Source organism: Scyliorhinus torazame, chromosome 3, assembly GCF_047496885.1.
Source record: "Scyliorhinus torazame isolate Kashiwa2021f chromosome 3, sScyTor2.1, whole genome shotgun sequence".
In the NCBI taxonomy this organism is placed as follows: Eukaryota; Metazoa; Chordata; class Chondrichthyes; order Carcharhiniformes; family Scyliorhinidae; genus Scyliorhinus; species Scyliorhinus torazame.
In genome coordinates this window covers 54,780,070-54,795,622 of record NC_092709.1, presented here as the reverse complement: position 1 = coordinate 54,795,622, position 15,553 = coordinate 54,780,070, and the positions used below count along the sequence as shown (strand labels likewise).

Below are 15,553 nucleotides of genomic sequence, written 5' to 3'. Positions count from 1 at the left end.
GGGGGGGGGGGCACGAATCACGTGACGCCGCTCCGACGCCAGTCCACCGATTCTCCGGCGACAGGAGAATCGGCGCTAATGGCGCGGCGCGTGGCCGGTCAGGGACCGGTCAACACGGCCCCACCAGGCGATTCTCCATGCTCGACGGGCCGAATGCCCGCTGAGTTCGGCCGAGTCCCGCCGGCGCCATTCGCATGTGGTCCTACCCGGCGGGACCTCGCAGTTCATGCAGCGGGGGCCGTCCTGGTGTGGGGGAGGGGGCGATTCGACTCTGGGAGGGGCCTCCGCATTGGTCATGCCCGCGATCGGGGCCCACCGATTGGCGGCGGGCTTATCCCTGGGGCGGGGGGGCCTATGTTCCTCCGCGCCGGGCCCCTGTAGGGCTCCGTCATGTTGCCCGGGGGCCGGTGCAGAGAAGGCAACCCACGCGCATGCGCGAACTCGCGCCGGCCGTGGCCCGCATTTGTGCGGACCCACGCCAGCCATGCTGGCGCCCGTATCGGCAGCTGGAGCTTCGTGAGGCTCTCCAGTGCCGTGCTGGCCCCCTGTGCGGCGCAGGATCGCTGCTCCTCGGGGCCAGATGAGGCTGTCGTAAAACGCTCTGGCGTTAATGACGGCGTCAACCCTCAGCCCCAGGATCAGAGAATCCTGCCCACCATTTTTGATTTGGAAATATATTGTTCTTTTATCGCTGCTGGGCCAAAGTCCTGGAACAATCTCCCTCACAGCATCGTAGGGCTGCCTTCACTACGTGGACTATGGCTGTTTAAGAATGTGGCTCATGATCTCACAGTCAATTAGACATAGCAGCAATTACTGGTATTGCTGGTGATAAGTCATTTTATAAAATGCATTATGCAAAGTGCTTCTATATAAATTGTTGATAAATGCAGTATTGAAATGGAGAATCTGCTTATTTTAATTAGTATACCATAATCATAGAATCATGTAATTTTTTTTTATCATAATACTTCATAAATAGTACAGATGATAATTGTTTTGGAACAGGGTAGATACAAGATGTTGCTGATGGTATTGAAACAAACGTTGTTCATCGAAGTGAAGTCATTCCTTCCATTTACAAAACAAAAATAAGGAAATATTTAGAAATGGGGAAAGGTTTTATATCTTTCAGTGAAGAATCACAATGTGCTGCGAATTTTAAAATATTGTTAAGACATTTTAAACACTTTATTTGATTGTTTTAGGTTCCATTGTGGCAGCCACCTTGGCCAGTGATGCAGATTCTGGCACAAATGGGGAAATCACATACGTGGTAGAAGAGGATGATGAAGATGGGGTATTTTTCCTTAATTCTGTGACTGGTGTTTTCAATCTGACTCAAGCCCTGGATTATGAGAAGCAACCGTATTACATTTTAACGGTGCGAGCAGAAGATGGCGGTGGACAATTCAGTACAGTGAGAGTTTACTTCAATGTGCTGGATGTGAATGACAATCCTCCCATTTTCAACCCTTCAACTTACAGCACTGTAGTCATGGAAAACCTTCCCCTTGGAGTAAGCATCCTAACCATTAAAGCAACTGATGCAGATGATGGTACGTATGTTAGAAAAGTTACAGATAAATTGTGGTTATACTAATGCCATCCAGTAATGCAATTGGTGCTTCATCTCTGAACGATAATAAAGTCAATTTCCAGAGATTCAGTTTCATTTTCCTGTTGAAAACAGCTGGGGTAATTGCACATTGCGAATAACGCTTCAGTAACCTCTTGGACAAATTTCCATGAAACCTGAGGTTTAGCATTTGTAATTTAGTACCTACCCACCCTAAATTCCTTCAGAATTAATTTGAGTTCTGATTTGCAATACAGCAAAGCATAAGTATGAATTACTTGATTTTTATTTAACTCTTTCCATACTGCACTACTGTATTTTTAACACAGGAGTCCGATCTTTTTTTATTTCTGTTTCATGATGCAAGGGAAGATTTTTTTTTTTACATTCATTTATTTTTCATCAACTTTTCTCATGCTGGTAAGCATTTTAGTTTCAGAGTCAGCAACAAGCATGTATGGAGGAATCACATGTCCAGATATTGGAACACATCTGAAACCTTATGCTGCTGATTGCACCTCTCTTAGTTTTCCATCTATTGATTTTAGGGATGGAACATCATGAACATGAATCAGCTGTTTTCTGGTGCTTTCCCTCTGAGTTGGAGGCCCCACCCATTTTACTTCCGGAATTAAGTGTAATCTATTTTAACTGTATTTAATGGCACATAACCAATAGTCTCTCTGCTGTATGGTGCCGTATGAACTCTTGTTTACCACTATTGATATGTTCAGAAAGTTTAGAGTTTTCAAACATTGGAAGCAACTGATTCAAAGTAAACGTCAGTGGTCTTCCAGGAAGCAGACATTTCGGGTGCGATTCAGAGATCACCCTTGCATCTGGGCACAGTGAGTGAATCGCACAAGTACCCAAATCAGGCTCTGCGCCGGGCACTGGGCGGATCACAAGCCATCTGACTCACTGCTCCCAGCGCGATCTGGATCTCACCCTGGCTGGGCAAGATTATTTAAATTTGGCTCATTTAAATAACCGGATGCAGGATTCACTCGGTACCTCGGAGTCAACGGCCATGCCTGCAAGACCTCGCCAGGGCGCTATTTAGTACTCACCTCCAAAAACGTGGACCAAGCATAACGGCACCTCGGGGGTCTCACAAGCTATTGGAGACCCCTGGGTGATCGGAGACAGCGCAGGGTAGTACCCTGGCATGCTGGGCACCTTGGCACTGCCAGCCTAGTATCAGGGCAGTGCCACCCAGACACCCTGGCAGTGCCACCCTGGATGCCCATGTGACACTGCCAGGGTTCGGGCCTGGGGGAGGATCTTGCTCGTTGGAGGGGGGGGTGGAGAGAGTGTGAGGGGTGCTCTCAGGGGCTTCGAGAAGTTTGGGGGACTAAGGGTGGGTTGGTTCCAGGAAGCTAGGAGGCCCTGAAAGGGGGGCGCGTGTAGAGATCGGGGCTACCGGTCATAATGGCGCCCCGATCTGAGGAACAATTTCTGCTGGTGAGATCAGTCGTCAGCAGAAAATCAACTAAAGTGTGTCCTCAGCGGGGAGGATTTCGCGAAGTCGGAGTCAACAGCAAGGGCAGGGAGTGGCACTCAACCCACCTTCCTAATGCTGAGTCCCTCGATCAGGCACTGAATGCCTTTAAACGAGGGGTCCTCCCCACCCCAGGAGACCACAAGCAGCTTGCATTGGTTTGATTGCCATACAAAGAACAAAGAAATGTACAGCACAGGAACAGGCCCTTCGGCCCTCCAAGCCCGTGCCGACCATGCTGCCCGACTAAACTACAATCTTCTACACTTCCTGGGCCCGTATCCTTCTATTCCCATCCTATTCATATATTTGTCAAGATGCCCCTTAAATGTCCCTATTGTCCCTGCTTCCACTACCTCCTCCGGTAGCGAGTTCCAGGCACCCACTACCCTCTGCGTAAAAAACTTGCCTCGTACATCTACTCTAAACCTTGCCCCCTAGTAATTGACCCCTCTACCCTGGGGAAAAGCCTCTGACTATCCACTCTGTCTATGCCCCTCATAATTTTGTATACCTCTATCAGGTCGCCCCTCAACCTCCTTCGTTCCAGTGAGAACAAACCGAGTTTATTCAACCGCTCCTCATAGTTAATGCCCTCCATACCAGGCAACGTTCTGGTAAATCTCTTCTGCACCCTCTCTAAAGCCTCCACATCCTTCTGGTAGTGTGGCGACCAGAATTGAACACTATACTCCAAGTGTGGCCTAACTAAGGTTCTATACAGCTGCAACATGACTTGCCAATTCTTATACTCAATGCCCCGGCCAATGAAGGCAAGCATGCCGTATGCCTTCTTGACTACCTTCTCCACCTGTGTTGCCCCTTTCAATGACCTGTGGACCTGTACTCCTAGATCTCTTTGACTTTCAATACTCTTGAGGGTTCTACCATTCACTGTATATTCCCTACCTGCATTAGACCTTCCAAAATGCATTACCTCACATTTGTCCGGATTAAACTCCATCTGCCATCTCTCCGCCCAAGTCTCCAAACAATCTAAATCCTGCTGTATCCTCCGACAGTCCTCATCGCTATCCGCAATTCCACCAACCTTTGTGTCGTCTGCAAACTTACTAATCAGACCAGTTACATTTTCCTCCAAATCATTTATATATACTACAAAGAGCAAAGGTCCCAGCACTGATCCCTGTGGAACACCACTGGTCACAGCCCTCCAATTAGAAAAGCATCCCTCCATTGCTACTCTCTGCCTTCTATGGCCTAGCCAGTTCTGTATCCACCTTGCCAGCTCACCCCGATCCCGTGTGACTTCACCTTTTGTACTAGTCTACCATGAGGGACCTTGTCAAAGGCCTTACTGAAGTCCATATAGACAACATCTACTGCCCTACCTGCATCAATCATCTTAGTGACCTCCTCGAAAAACTCTATCAAGTTAGTGAGACACGACCTCCCCTTCACAAAACCGTGCTGCCTCTCAATAATACGTCCATTTGCTTCCAAATGGGAGTAGATCCTGTCTCGAAGAATTCCATCCAGTAATTTCCCTACCACTGAAGTAAGGCTCACCGGCCTGTAGTTCCCGGGTCTATCATCATTCATGCTCCCCGAATGATGATAGGCCCGCCTGCCATTGGGTTAACACCAGCGGCGGCAGGTTGAGGCCTTTAAGTGGTCACTAATTGCCTACTTAAGGGCCTCAATTGGGGTCTGTGTGAGAAGTCTGACCACGAGCCTTCCAGCCTTGGACTTAATGTTGGCAGAGATTGGAAAGTGGTAGGGTGCTCACACTCCATCCTCCCACCCGATTAAATGACCTCCCTGCGAGAGGGCTTGAAATAACCTTCATAGAGTTGACATGATCAAGTAATGACCAACATGTGACCCCAAACCCACAGCAATGTGCTTGATACTTAAATCTCTTCTGAAATGGCTGAGCAAGCCACTTCATTGTACCAAACTGCTATGGAAAATTTAAAACTAGGTGGACTGCTCACCACCCACCCTCTCAAGGTCAATTAAGGATGAGCAACAAATGATGGCCTTGCCAGCAACATGCATATCCCATGAAAGAAGATTTTTTAAAATGTTAGTAATTGATACTGCAACCTATATTTAATCTTGACATTGGATAATATAATTAGTCTAGTTTTGAAGCTTTTTCGAGATTTGTGTTTTCATCATGTTACATGTGTCCTTTTTTCAACTAAGGCTGCTGCCACACACACACATCATTACGTACATATTTTGTAAATGACCTCTTTCAGCTGTTGGCTGTATTTAAGCAAAGCAGTCTCTTCAATTTTAATCAGTTGCGCGTTTATTTAATTTTTGTCGCAATTCATGAAAAAATTCACTGTTTGTTAGCTGGGCAAAATATTATGTGAGTCAATCCAGCCAAATTAATAATGGCAGGACAGTGAATTCTAGTGTTGTTGATCAGTTCGAAACACCAAGATATGATAGTGGCAGTCGTAGTGCTCCACGACCTGGTGATGGTATAACCCTGAAGAGTAGCATTTAGTTTGCTTGAAGAATAACTCCTCTTTACACCCCTTCTGCTACAATTTGATATTGATCTTCTTTCTGGGGTACGAGTTGCTCATTAACAGGAGTTCTTGGGATAAATCTGTATTTGGCTGTGGAAACGTTATGAGAAGTAAATTTGCCAATAAGCAGGAGGTGACTGTAAGCAACTGGGTTTTATCAGAGGCAAGTTTATTAAAAAATTTATACTGAAGAATTGAAGATTTAGAGATAAAAATATAATGTGAGAAAAAATTAAAACAGGAAAAATGGAAACTATGTACAGTACTTAGCAACCAAACTATTCTCTTTTTGTATCTTATATTTTTACCCTTTTTCTTTCATTCACTATTTTTGCTGCTGTTTCATTTGTACAACCGTCCTCTTCCCTGAAAAATGAGGCCGATTTGAGGTACTGATTTCTCCACATCTACTACCAGAACCGTTCATTTTTGACTGATGTTTGGATACTGTTTGTTTGCTAAAGTAGGCTGCACCCAACCTGACAGCAGCATGTTGAAAGAGGGTGGAGGAGAGGGGTAAAAGGAGATGTATTCAGGGAATGCCATGGATCTGGATATTAACTGAGGAGTGAGAGAGAGGAGAGGTGCTGTTTTGAGGTCAGGAAACCTGGAAGTTCGGGTTTCCCCCAGGCCCTGACAGATTTAACAATAGAAGCTGATTAATTTTTTTTGGCTCAGTTTCCGAACTCCAGCTAATCAGATTGAAAAGACAGCTGGCTATTGGACAGATAGGCCTTTGGCACCAGGCCACAGCTGTGGAGCTGAGAAGAGGGAGAGTGGAAAAGGCCTCAGGATGTAAAGGGGAGATCGAAGGCTTTGTGGATAAGATCAGAATGGTAATGAAGGGAGATTAGAATGGTTTTAGGGTGAGGTGGTCAGAAATGATTCAGTGAAACGATCAGAAAGGGCAGGGAGGCAGACAGGAAAGCATCAATAAGGATATAGGAATTAAGAGGTAGTGTCAGGAGAGATAGACGGCCTTGTGTGGAGATCAGAAGATTCAGAGGAGATCAGAAGAGTCATAGTACAGTGACCCATCACAGTGGATGAGTGAAGATTATAAACTGGATTCAACAGGTAAGTGGAAAGTCGAATTGGGTCGCGGTTATGTCGAGTGGTCAGAAGATTGCGTAGCTGGGTGGTTGAGGGGTTAGTTAGGTTGGGTCGGGATTAGTCGGATTGGGTGGAGGATAGTCTAGTGGTCAAGGGATAGTCGGATTGAGTCGAGGGTTGTTGAGTCAGGGCTAGGGGGGTGGTTGCGGGTGCAGCAGTTATTGGGCGTTCAGTTGCGGAGATCCCCATCTATTAGACTAGGTTTAATCTGTCCAACATTTCTTGGGTAACTATTCAAGATGGTAATTTTCAACTGTCTGCAGTCTCCGACTCGAACTCGGCATCGAAGATATTTTTGGAGTGAGTGAGAGAGCAATGGAATAAACCATTGGAACTTTCTGGACAGTTCCCATGTGTATCAGCAAGTCAGGATTTCCACAGGGTCATGTCGCACATCTAAGTCACCTGTCCGCCCTCTGACATTCCAGAGGCCAGAAGATGTGGGTCAAATTTTTAACATCTTTTACATCCCATCCAACCTGAACGCACTAATATTTAGTGGGTTAAAATTCCCTCCAGGGTGACTGACAAATTTAGCCTGAGATCCTATTAATATTCAAATCAAATTATTCTTAATTGTTAACGCATGCTCCAGTAACCTAGATTCAGAGCTCATGTTTAACTCAACACCCAGACCTTTACAAGGAAGGAACAAAGGTCTAAGCAAAGTTACTGATATTGAGAGAGATCCAAGAGCAGCAGAAACAGTGTCAGTTACTGTTGCTCTTGGCATTCCTTGAGGAATGTTTGGCTTGACACAGATGTTGAAGGGCAGCTGGAAGAGCTCTCGTGTTTCTGGTTAAATATAAGGCGCCTGGCTTAAGCACTTGTTGTTGTAGCTGTGTTGTTGCAGTCATGATTGTACAAATGTAAACATTTGATCTGGTTTTCCTGTCTGTGAAGGAGCCACAAACAATGCAGGTTGAATCGGTTGCAGTATATTGCACCATTATAGTAAGGGATGCATTATTAATGAAGGTCAACCATACCGTATTATAATTTGATGCTTTGTAGAATGCCTATTGCTGGTAACATGATTACGCATCATTAATTCTCACTGCATAGTCCAAATTGTTCCCAAATTAACCAAGCAAAAATCTATGGCATTTTCTTCCTATTTAACTCTCACACATAAACATTAACATTTTTAAAGTCTCACAGTTTTGAGTCTGCCAATGAAAATATTGGCAGCTTGGGCCCCTGGTCAAAATAGTAATGTTGAATATTGATTTTGTACATGTCCAAAGTCTATTTCTTTTCCTGGTTTTTGAAAATATCAGGGTGTGGAATCCTGTGGCTGAATAATGAAACAAAGTAAGAGTTTAGTTCAAAATAAAATAATAGCCCACTTAACTGTTATTAAATCAGCATAATTTGAGGAAAATAATATATTCCAACACCGTCATATGCCTGTGCGATCACCTGCTAGATCTATACATCCCAATTTCTGTCAATACTTGCAACTATTGCATCATTTGTTTATATTGACTCTAAAAGTCTCCTGCCCTTGTATCTTAAACTTAGCTACAGTCGAAATCGGTCCTGTTGTGATTTATGTGTGACAGTGGAAAGATAACAATTGGAAAGGTCACTGATGGATTGCTGTTTATTTGTGGAAATTGGAACTCCAACTGTAAAACTTTGTTTAGCACGTTCAAATCTAATGACCCAGTTAGCCTAATTAGCCAGTGTTAAATGCAGCAAAGGCTTAAGATAAGAACCAACGATCAATTGGCAAAGGGCACAATAACCTGCAAAATAATAATTCTTGTGTTGACTTTCATCATTATAATGCTCATTGTTACATCCCATCTACACGGCCACTTGTGCACTTGAGGTAAATCATGGATGGTTGAAATTTCAAAGCAAACTTGGTAATGTTTGTCCCTTCTGCCCATGTTGAAAGGTTAACCCCCTTATTGTGATTTAGAATCTTTATTCGCTACTTGTACAAATGAGTGCCCAGTCTGCCATTGGATCAAGCCTTTGATTTTCCACCCATTTATCTCTTGGCAACAAAATACCATATTGGCACCGTTGCCTAGAGCTAGGCTAATACTGAGAATCTAATACCATATTTATATTGCAGTTTCTACTTGAAGTAGTTCCACAATATGCTTGAACTTGGTTTGCTCTGAATTAATCGCATTTAACTATAGAAGAACTCAAACATCAGCAGTGATAGGGAAATAACTGCACATATGCAGCTGTTGATAAGCCACTGAAGGTAATTTTGACTTTGTCAAGTGCCTCGAGGTGTTTTGCTGCATTAAAGTCACTTTATATGAACAAGTTGTTATTGTTTGTGCAATATAAAATGGGTGGTAGAGAACCATCTCATCTCTCCCGTTGTTTTTCAGTGAAGTGAGATATAAAACAGACTCACATTTGGCTATCACTTATTTTACACTATTGCACAAAGTCAAATTTGACCCCGTTGTGTCTTCAGCCATCAGGAGCTCATAGTAACTGAATGCTGCAGAGGCTGTCATTTATGTTTGTGCCACCAGCGGCGTGGGGAGCAAACAGCTTAAGGGTACATGTAATTGTAAAGGCATTAGAACTACCTGGTATGGCAGCATGGTTACTGGAAAGCTCTGCAATATAACATACGATGTCAGACTTCATAGCGAGAAGGGATGGCTTGCACCAATTATACAGGGTCTTGGTGAGACCACACCTGGAATATTGTCTGCAGTTTGATCATCTTATCTGAGGAAGGATGTTGTTGCTATCGAGGGAGTACAGAGAAGGTTTACCAGACTGATTTTAAAAAAATGTTTTTATGAAAGGTTTTTCATATTTTACAGAACAAAGATGAGCGTGAACATACACTGAAAAAATATATATACATCGGTTGTCTTTCATTATGTACATAGGTTGTCTTTCGGTATTTGCATCAGTTACAGTTTCTTGTTTTTTGGTTTTCAGCAGACACTTAGTTTCAGTTGGATCCCCTACTTCTCTCTCCCCCTTTCTTCCTGAGCACCCTCTCCTTCTGGTCATCTGGCGTGCTCTCTTCCTTCGGCGGGTCTTTTATCCTGTTCCTGTTGGGGTGGCGTGATGCCGTGTATCTTGTTATGTGTTGGGCCTGGTTGGACTCCATGGGCGAAATTCTCCTACCCGCCCCGCCACATTTCTGCCCCGACCGGCCGGCGGGAGTCTCCGTAACACCGGCCGGTCAATGGGGTTTCCCATTGTGGTGCTGCCCCACGCCGTCGGGAAACCCCCGGGCGCCGGCAAAACGGAGACTCCCGCCGGCGGAGAATGATGCCCCATGTCTCTTTATCCTTCCCCCCTGTCTTTTCGTCTATGTCCGTTGTTTTACTGTGTCTTCCCTCTCACTCCTTTTGGCTATTGGCTACAAACAGATCTTGGAACAACTGGGTGAATGGCTCCCGTGGTTGGTAAAAGCCTTCTTCCTACCCCCAAATGGCGAATTTTATTTTCTCCATCTGGAGAAATTCTGACAGGTCGGACAGCTTTGGGTGGTGCTGCTGATCGCCAGCCGAGCAGGATTCTCTGATGGGCGATTATGGAGGCATGGGCATTTAGGGAGGCCAGGGCATTGGCCCTCATCCTCATGAAGAGATCTGGCTGTTCTGATACCCTGAAGATCGCCACTCTCGGGTATGGCTCCACCTCATCCCCACCACCTTGTACATCGCCTCAAAGAAGGCTGGCCAGTACCCGACGTGTCTGGGGCAAGACCACAACATGTGGGCATGGTTGGCTGGGCCTCCTTGGCACTGTTCACATTTGTCCTCCACCTCCAGGAAGAACCTGCTCAATCAGGTTCTGGTTAAGTGAGCTCTGTGTACCAATTTCAACTGCATTAGGCTTAGCCTTGCGCATGGGAGATGGAGTTGACCCTGAGTGCTCCAACGCCCCTACCCTATTTCAAACCCTTGGTCTTCCTCCCACTTTTCCCTTGTCTCATCCAGTGGTGTGCATGCCCGTCCCAGAAGTCGCCTATACAAGTCACCGCAGTTCTCCCTCCCTAAGATGTCCGCATCCAGTAGGACCTCAAACAATGATTGTTGCGGTGGTTGTGGGTATATCCTTGTTTCCCTACGTAAGAAGTTTTGACCTGCATATATCTTAGCTTGTTTCCCCCTGTCAGCTGGAACGTCTCTGTAAGTTTCTCTAGTGTTGTCAGTCAGTTGTCTGCATAGAAATCCCTAACTGTCAATCCCTTGTCCTGTCTCCACCTTTTGAAAGTGACATCCATTTTGGCTGGCGTGATCCTGTGGTTGTTGCAGATGGGGACCCTAATGAACATTTTGGTTAATCCGAAGTGCTGTCGTAGTTGGTTCCAAGACCGGAGTGTGGCCATCACCACTGAGCTCGTTGAGTGTTTGGTCGATGGGGATGGGAATGCTGCCGTAGCCAGGGAGATCCCCGTGCAGGAGCCCTCCTCCATTCTCATCCATTCGGCTTCCGGCTCCTTTATCCACCCATTTACCCTTTCTGCTGTTGCTGCTCAGTGGTAATCTTGCAAGTTTGGGAGGGCTAGGCCTTCCATGCTTCTCATTTTCTGCAGGACTTCTTGGGATCCAGGATTTTCCTTCCCACACACACAGAAACACCATGATCAATTTTTCCACTGATTTGAGGAACGCCTTGGGGATGTAGATCGGTATGGGTCTGAACAGCAAGAGGAACCTGGGCAGTTCATTCATCTTGATCTTCTGCACTCTCCTTGCTCGGGAGTGTGGGAGTGTGTCCCACCTCTGCAGGTCCTTTTTAACTTCTTCCACCATTCTGGTCAGGTTCCACTTGTGGATACGTGTCCAGTCATGGGCAGTTTGGATCCCCAGGTAGCAGAATATGTGTTGGGCGTGTTTGAATGGCAGCCCCTCCAGCTCTGCCCCTCCCCCTTGCAGGCCCACCAGGAAGATCTCACTTTTGCTGAGGTTGAGTTTGTAGCCCGAGAAGGTTCCAAACTTTTTCAAGAGCACCATGCTTCCTTCCGTCTGCTTTGCGGGTCCGAGATGTGGAGGAGCAAGTTATCTACATAGATAACTCTCCGGATCCCCTTCCAATTCTTTGCCACCCTGAACGCGATCGCTAGTGGTTCGATCGCTAGGGCGAACAGCAGCGGGGACAGCGAACGTCGTTGCCTAGTGCCTCTGTGTAGCTAGTTCGTCCATACGCTCTATGACTAGATAGAAAGCTCACTACTCTCTGTTATAAGAGATGTCTCTTTTATTGCCTTGTAAAATTGCCAACACCAGTAAGTATGACATGAGTTACTACTTTTCTTTTCTTGTAAAGCCTAAATTAAAATACATCTTTAGATTTTTTTCTTAATTTTCAGGAAGAATTATTAAAATTTAAACTCCTGAAAATTAGCAGCAACCAAAATTATGACAGAAAGGCTGACAGCAGCAAGTGTGTTTTCATCTTATCTGTAATTATGGTGTAATCCCAATTAACTTTCACTGAGCATATGTTCTAGCATTGAAGAAACATCTCCGTTTTGCTGATACACCCAACATCCATTTTCTCTGTACAATGGGAGATCGTACAGTGGGCATAAAATATTTGGATAATTCATATTTTGCGGTCAGATTTTGTCTCGACATGGGGAGGATTCTCAGATTGAAAACGGAAACCTGAGTTTTAATGTAGCTGCATAAGTGAACATGGTAGTGGCTATTATCAGTGTTTGTTCGAATAAGGGAACAACTTGGGAAGTTATAAACTTGGAAATCCTTGTCATTGGAGCATTAATAATCAGTGCCAAAAGTGGGAGGATGTGGTTTGAATCTTCACTGCTCCCAGTCCGTAAGTGGAATGAAAGCTGACTCATCTTGCCATAGTGGAGAGGGAAGATTAGGCTGGGTGGTCAGGCTTTGTTGATACTTTGCCTCTCAACAACCAGCCAAGAAAGGAAATGTTGAGGAAAGTCCTGGGAACACATCACTTGCCCTCTCTCTCAGCAGAGAAAGACCTTAGAGTTCAAGGAGTATGGATAACTTACTTGAAAAATTGCACGAATGTGAAGTGATTAAATCACCAGCTGTGTCACCTCCGCTGCAATGCTGCCATTTTGACCTGCGTATCACAGAGATCCATCGTGGTTAGTTACAGGAAAATAATTCAACTCAGTGCATTGAAAGGTGTTGGATTTTCCAATATCATTGAATGAATAATCTTCCATATCCTGCCAACTAATGGAGCAGTTGTGTGGTACAGAAGTAAAGTAAATATAGAATTTTGCAATAAAACATTTTGGTGGCAGTCATGACCCTAAATAGCCCCAAGAACATGACCATTACTTCTGGTTACAAAACAAACAACTGTAAATAATGTGCTGAATCTCAGATTACACATGTGGTACAACTGCTGAAAAAACACACAACGCGAGTGGGCGAGTCTTATTGTCATTCAAGCCTGAGATTCAGATTTACAACCCCCTTGTGGAATCATTCTGGACTTTACAAGGTTGATCAGTAAAGAGCTGTATAACAGTATATCTCAAAGTAGCAAGATTCTTTATATATCATATACAACCTGCTTGTTATGTTAGTATCGTTGGATTTGACTATGCTGAAGCCTACTCAATGAAGATATGTAACCGTCAAATGCAAGAGTGCGGTATCAAAGAGGAAACTGGTGCGGTAACCATTAATGCCAAAAGCACTTATTTTTTAATAGAGCTACACAAGGAGGAAAGAAGGGCAGGGAAAGGTCAGCTAAACTTTGGAAGGTGATTTTGTGCTATTTTACTAGTCAGTCAACTACTGGAGCAGAAAGCAAGAAAAAAGGTAACTGTAATGCCTCGAGAGATGCCTTATCTTTCCTGTCACAGAATATGTTTGTGTGGCCCAAATCTGATCTCAGTTTGTTTACTTCATCAGAAGATTTTGACGTTGGCTTGTCTTTTTTCTTGTTGCAGTGCCTGATTTTCTGTGCTGGAGATTAGACCCAATGTGTCAACCAATGATTCTTTGGCAGGATGTAGTTGAAGTAGGCTGGGAAAACAGTCACCCAGAGTGGTTTGACCTACCGCTATTTAAATCGCTGAGTTAGTTGTAATTTTACCAGGTCTTTAGTAGGAAATTGATGTTGTACAGTATTGGTGAGAGTGATCATTATTCTTTAATCATGCAATACAGCTGCATAATGAAGCAAATTCACTTACAGCATTTGAGTGGATGCCGATGGATAATGCTTCCAAAGTGTGTCTTTTTAGGGGGCTGTTGTTTAGTGGAAAGAGGAGAGAAAAGAAAATCTTCAATTCCAATCGTGACTTTTGAAGAAAAACTGGATTTTTCTGCCGGTTGTAGGCTTTGGTACGCCAGCATTGATTTTCCAGACTTGTGGCATACATAGTGTATACTGTAATTCATGTAATCTGCTGCAGTCACTTGTCCTGTCAAAATGCTGCAGGATTTGCTTTTAAAATAAATGTGGGTAATGGCGAATTTAAGACCATACTGTTGCAGTATTTTAATTTAAGTGCATGCCAGTTAAGCATATAATTTGATGCCTGCACTTGTTATGATCAGTTTGAGTATGTTTGATTCAGTTAGGTTTATGAGTTTAGTCAAGTGCTTGAGTTCAGATACATTTCAAAATAGCTCTAAACATGGCATTAATAATTTTGGACTGCACGCAGTATAAGTGGCCAAATTAGAAATTACATACCTTTCGCTTGCCTGAAAAATCAAAAGTATTCTTCTAGAATGTAACTTCCATTCTGATATTATGGAGGCGAAGCATTGTTTTTTATTCCCATTAGGCACTAAGGAAAGAGTACAATTAACAGTCTAATCATCTGTTTGAATGTATGCAGCTGACATGGTGAGGGATACATGATATCATATCCTCTGACAAAACCAAAGGATTTCTAACACGAGTACCACAATTTACTACGAGTATTACAATTTTACATATATTTATCTGAGGGCAGAGAGCAAGGCAGTTTATGAGTGAATTTGAATAGTTACAAACCATTTGCTGCAAAAAATCACTTGTCCTAATTACAACTAATTTGTTGTAGTGTTGGTATTCTAATATTGGAGGTGTAGTGTCATATTCCGTGTCAACGGGTTTTCCCGATGAACACCCCCGCTGCTAAGAAACCCGTGATGGGGGTTCGCCATCGTCAGACTGGAAGTTCTCACCGGTGGGAACAGCCGGAAAAGTCCGGACACAGTAGCAGTGTGTCATGAACTAATTACAAACAAGTTTTTAAGTTGATTCATGACCACCTGTGGATGATTTTATAATGCATTTTCATCCCTGAAATGACACACTCAAAAAGGTTCTTTTTGGTTTCACCAAAGCCTGCCACTTGGAAGCAGAATGTACAAAATATTTCTAGCACTGTAACTGTTAAGAAAAATTAAATGTTGCCAGTTACTTATTATTTTTACACAAAACAAGAGTTACTGCATTTCTAAGCAATTAATTATTTGTGAAGACGTTTTTGAAAGACTTGATAAAGTACTACATAAATGCATGCTTTTTATTTTTTCTTTCAATGTAAAAAAGCACATTGAAAATATGTAAAAGAACAGTGAGCACCTGAAACAGAAGAAAAGACAGGTTAAGTGTAATCCTGTACCAGAATCTAGATTTTATTTTACTTGTTTTATTCCTCCAGTGTAATCTCAGCTGATTTAAAGTGAACTACAGTCTATACTAGGAGATCCTGTAGCGCAGTGCGTTGTGCCCCTGCCTCTGAGCCAGAAGCTCTCAGTTCAAGTCCCACCCCAGGACTTGGTGGCCAAGGAAAAGTGCATTCATAATGCAGCCAAACAAGTTGAATATCAACCAGCAAAATCCTTCCAACATGCGCCAGTAGCAGGTGGTAAAAGCGGGATAGACTAATGGTTA

The 15,553-nt window shown here is 43.9% G+C and overlaps 1 protein-coding gene across 2 annotated transcripts in view; it reads left to right on the top strand.

The window, feature by feature from the left end:
* Positions 1-15,553, top strand: part of fat4 (FAT atypical cadherin 4) — a 388,547-nt gene that overhangs the window by 212,572 nt on the left and 160,422 nt on the right. For both annotated transcript variants that reach the window (XM_072495681.1, XM_072495682.1), the window contains exon 5: positions 1,209-1,559. In XM_072495681.1, the coding sequence (XP_072351782.1) occupies positions 1,209-1,559 (351 nt within the window). The remainder of the gene's footprint in view (positions 1-1,208; positions 1,560-15,553) is intronic.